The sequence below is a fragment of the Fukomys damarensis genome, unplaced genomic scaffold (genome assembly GCF_012274545.1).
Source record: "Fukomys damarensis isolate Sample0158 unplaced genomic scaffold, DMR_v1.0_HiC HiC_scaffold_12, whole genome shotgun sequence".
Classification (NCBI taxonomy): Eukaryota; Metazoa; Chordata; class Mammalia; order Rodentia; family Bathyergidae; genus Fukomys; species Fukomys damarensis.
In genome coordinates this window covers 50,918,065-50,923,011 of record NW_022900924.1, presented here as the reverse complement: position 1 = coordinate 50,923,011, position 4,947 = coordinate 50,918,065, and the positions used below count along the sequence as shown (strand labels likewise).

Genomic DNA, 4,947 nt, shown 5'->3' with positions numbered 1-4,947 from the left:
AAAAAAAAAAAAAAAAAAAAAAAAAAAAGACACGGTCAGTAACAATGCTGTGGAGGCATATTGGAACCAGAAGCAGAGGAAAAGCTCCTGTCTTTATTTGCCTGCCCTAGTGAGTACCTGAGTCACAGTCCTGAGAGAAGAGTGCATGGAGTCGGCCCCCTGGGTATGGAGATGAGTGGTCTGTGGGGCCGGGGTTGGAATAGATCTGCGATAAAGGCTCCTGAACTCTGCTTAAAGGGTCTCTTCTTAGACTTCCTCTATGCTTCTCCGTCCCTGTGGTCCATCTGCCATCCCCTTTTTCTGTGTGACCGGATCACCGCGTCATTTCCATGAGGTTGTGGGCTGGCTGTGCAAAGGTTGGGAGCTCCTTCCTCGGAGCCCCACCGTGGACCACTTTCCTGGATGGTCCCGGCCACTCCGCACTGTCTGCTTTCCCAGCCAGGCTGCAAAGTCTTGCTGGGCAGCGACTGCATTTTCCTTACCTGTGTGAGTTTGGCACGGGACAGTCCTTTGGAAAATGATAGTAAATGAGTAAGGAAGTTTACTATCAGAGGCATCCTATAGAAAGAGGCTGGGACTCACACGATCGCGTCTTCTGTATCTTTTGCCTCACTGTTTGGATGGGTGCAGCTGGGACTCTTCCCGAGCTTTCAAGCAGGAGTGATTGGCATCCTGAGACACACACCTTCCTGTTGCCCCACTGCCTGCCTTTGCCCAGGCTGCTGTCTCCAGCTCTCTGGCTTCCCTCCTGGCTCTCACCCTTCCACCCCACTCTGGGGCTCCCAACAGTCTTACTTGAGCCTTGTCCTGTGAGGTCTTCCTCCTTGAAATGTCTGCGGCGCCCATTTTGGTCATTTCCTCATGTCCTGAGGAACAGCCTGCTGAGCTCTCTTAGGGCAGACAGGGCCTTCCCCTTGTCTAACTCTTCTAAGACAAAGCGGCAGCTAGCAGTTTACAGGTTTGCTGTCAGTGAGAATTGTTTCATCAGAATGATTTCTGATATGAATAGTAGACAGAAGAGGCCTTAGAACTGTGATCTTATCTAATAACTTCTGCAACAGGAGGGTGGAAAAGATCTTCCCTTTGGGGCAGATAAAGAGCCTGAGGCCCAGAGAGGGGACATTTTTGCACAATGTGCCCAGCCAGCTGCGGACAACTGTGGGTGGTAGCATGAGCCACCTGGCCCGATTGGGCTTGCACCTCCCTGCTCTGTACAACTTCTGTAGAGTGCACCAGCCTGGGCCACACCGCCTTCCCTTCCTTGCAGAGCAGAATTCAATACAGGCCAAAGGGTGCTGCTTCTCCAATATTCTCTCTTGCCAGCTGTGAGAAGAAATGTTCCCTCCTCTGTACTTATTCCTGTAAGCACTGTATAGACTAAGACTTTTCCAAGTTGTACCATCTACAGGGCTGCTCCCGGGTATAAAGTGCTGGGAAGTGTTAAGGACATGCGATGGTGCTGTCTCCTTAATGTACAATTTAGTCCACGGCTAAGTTCATCAGTTGACAGAGTCCTTCAGTCTGCTGACGTCCAGGGAGGACTTATGTTCCCCACCCTGGCCGTGGTTCTTGGGACACAAAGGTACATAAGGCTGCCTGTGGCACTGTATCCCGAGGAACAGTCTGCTGCAGATCCTGGCTCACCAAAGCCATCGTGGGACTCAGAGGAACACATAGGAACCCCAGTGGCTACCGCTCCACAGTTTGGCTCACGAGTGGCTCAGCCCCTGGCAGGTGGGATAGGCTGGCAGGTGGGACTCACCTTTGCTCCCTCTGCAGGTATCATCCTCATGATGACGCTATGTGAGCAGGTGGACGTGTATGAGTTCCTCCCCTCCAAGCGCAAGACCGACGTGTGCTACTACCACCAGAAGTTCTTCGATAGTGCCTGCACGATGGGTGCCTACCACCCACTCCTTTTTGAGAAGAATATGGTGAAGTACCTCAACGAGGGCACGGATGAGGACATCTACCTGCTTGGGAAAGCCACGCTGTCTGGCTTCCAGAACATTCGCTGTTGAGCACGGGCCCCTGGTCAGACATCCTCGTTCTTCTCTATCAGTCATTTTATGGCTGGTCCTTGGCTACGGTAGCCTGGGAGGAACATTTTCAGGAGCAGTCTCAGCCAGCTGATGGCACACAAGGGGCTCTGATCAGCAGGGGCTCTGGAGCTTCCAGAGCCTAAGGCCAAGGAACCAGACCCAGCCTTCTTCATAGCCACAGAGCTTGGGAGCCCAGCCTCCAGTTACACAGACAGATACACACACCTAACATCCTTTCTACACAGCATCCTCTCTCTTTACACACAGGAAGGCGCAAGATCTACCTTTCCCACCTGGGCTGCCAGAGCTGGGCTTTGTTTTCCCCAACAGAATGATGTTTTACTCAAAAACCAGCATTCTAGGTCATGAGAGCTCTACCTACATATTGATATTTTAAAGAAACCCCCAAATCATGATTGTGCCAGATGCATGTGGCTCTGGGGTGCAAGTAGTATGGGTTACTGGAAACATCTCAGTTCCTCCAGAACAAAGTTGCACCCATTAGCCCTGCCCTAGGACATGATCCTATCTATCATGACTCTGGCTGGCTGGGCTTGTCCTCAGCCTGGAGTGTTTATGAGCAAAGAGTTTATTAGCCCACCATCCCTCTCTAAGCAGAGAAGGCACGAAAAAATAGTCTCTGTCCTCAAGTTCAGGCACTGACAGGCACTGGTGTGCTAACATTCCTTGAGCTCAGAGCACTGGGGCTTGTGGAGGGATGAACCTGCTATCCACACACCCAGGAGACACACACTGTACACTGCGCCCCTGGTCCTAGAAAGCTTCATAGAACTGGGGTGTTGCAGTGGGCCGCTAGGGAAGAGAAGAAACACGCCAGATACATTTCATCTGAATCACTTTAGTTTTCCTTCCTTTATTACCAGTGTTTTACTCTCTAAGGTCTCCTAGAGTATAGAGGCTCTGGACTTCTCTCTTTTTTGAGGAATCCTCCTACCCGTGTTAGCAGGAAGTGTAGTACCACAGCAGGCACCAGACAAGCCAGAGCCCCTGAGCCCTGATTGCTGTAGGCTTGGCCTAGCCTGGCCTTCTGCTCCCAGTGGGGTTTATGCATTGTTATTCCAGCTCTTCCTTTTTTAATGTCTACACCCTGCACCACTTCCTAACTGCTGTCATTTTTACCCCTTTAATCATCCCCTCCCAAATTACATGCAATCATATTTCACTTTGAAAGTATCCTGATCCCACTTTCTTTGATCTCATGAGCCTTTGAAAAAGTATTTTAGGGAGCTGGGGGTTGTGCTCCTTTAGGACTGACATCAGACTGACTGCCCAGAGGTCAGAACCTTGGAGATCACAACTGATTCTCGCAAGGCATGATGTGTGCATGGAGTCACAATGTCACAACTCCTGCTCAGTCCTGGCAAGGGAGCATCACGAGAGTCCCCAAGTGGCAGCTGCCCACCGTGGTGTATACGTGTGCTCCCCAGAGTTTTTTGCCATTTCCTGTCCATTTGGTCCCACTGCAGAGAAGCTAAATGACTTTTCTCAAGGTTTCACAGAAAGGATGTAGAGCCAGGGCTCTTAGATCTAGGACTCTGGACTCCCATGTGCTCCTGCGTCTGCAGTGTTTGAGCTCCAGACCAACTGTCTTGGAACTGGGTACTCATTTACTGCCCCTCCCTTGGCCTCTGTAGGCAGAAGAAAAAGCCCTGGAGGGAGAAGCTCTGGCTTTTCAAGTTGATGCTCCTATCCCTCATGGCTATGGCACCTTGGCAAAATTCTCACCTGTTTCCACATCTGAAAAATTAGGGTGATTGTGAGGATTGCAGAAAAGCAGCTGTATCAGTAGGTGCTCAGTCTGTGCTGGGCTCCTTCCTTCCTTCACCAAGGGCTGCTCTGTGCACACCTCGGCTGGCCCTTGCTGTGATGGAGAATGGGCTGGAGAGGGGAGTGAGCAGCCTGTGCTCCGGGAATTGGCTGTTTAATTGGGAGCCAACTGCTCCTCTTGGTATGGGCTGGAGAGGGGAGTGAGCAGCCTGTGCTCCGGGAATTGGCTGTTTAATTGGGAGACAACAACTGCTCCTCTTGGAACATCCGGGGAAACGCTCAAGTTCGTGCACGATGCAGGGCCTGTCCCTCCTCACTGCCTGCAGCCCAGGTCAGGTCTGCTTGGGAATGAGCAGAGAACTGGACCGCTGTAAGGGAGACTCCTTATCCCTCTTTGGCCCCCAAATTCCTGGCTTGTTTTATGTTCTGCTTGGACACACTTGTGACCACACAGGGCCCAGGAAGGTGGCATTTTGCCAGCAGGAGATAGCTGTCCTCTGTAGAGATGGAGACTACACTGGGTAGAATCTAGTTTTTAATTTTTTTTTTGTACTGGGAATCGATCTCAGGGCCTCTGCATGCCAAGCAGGTGCTGCACCGCTGAGCTACATCCCTGGCCCATTTAATTGTTATTATTAATGAGATTAAATTAATTTATGATTTTGAAGTCTGCCGAACTTTGAATTCTGTGCTCTGTAAATGTGGAAACCTTGGAGAATGCAAATAAGATGTGGATATAATTGTTTGTCTGGTGTTTAATTTTTTTTGACGGATAATGTTAAGGCTGTGTCTGAATGCTGCAGGAAAGCCTGTCTGTGTGGGATTCTGTCTTCAGTAGCCAAGTATTCCTCCTGTATCATGTGGTCCTCTCTAATCCACCAGTCAAATAAGCTGTTGCTCTTGGTTTGGATTCAAGACCTTAGTCTCCCCAGAAAATTCTCAAATATGCCTAAGCTAATTCTGAATTACCCAAAGATTATATACATTTTTAAAATAAAAGTGATTTTTTAAAAGCTTGTTTCTTCTTTTTTTTTAGCCGCTGAAGGAATGAATGCTCACTGCTGATTCTTATGTGCTAGAGGGACACAGCTAGGATTTTGGGTCCTGCAGTCCTTGT

At 49.8% G+C, this 4,947-nt stretch overlaps 1 protein-coding gene across 4 annotated transcripts in view; it reads left to right on the top strand.

Moving 5' to 3' along the window:
- Positions 1-3,177, top strand: part of St6gal1 (ST6 beta-galactoside alpha-2,6-sialyltransferase 1) — a 99,808-nt gene extending 96,631 nt beyond the window's left edge. For all 4 annotated transcript variants that reach the window (XM_010624153.3, XM_010624149.3, XM_010624151.3 and 1 more), the window contains one exon: positions 1,780-3,177. In XM_010624153.3, the coding sequence (XP_010622455.1) occupies positions 1,780-2,021 (242 nt within the window). In that variant the 3' untranslated portion in view covers positions 2,022-3,177. The remainder of the gene's footprint in view (positions 1-1,779) is intronic.
- The last annotated feature ends 1,770 nt before the right edge of the window (positions 3,178-4,947 follow it).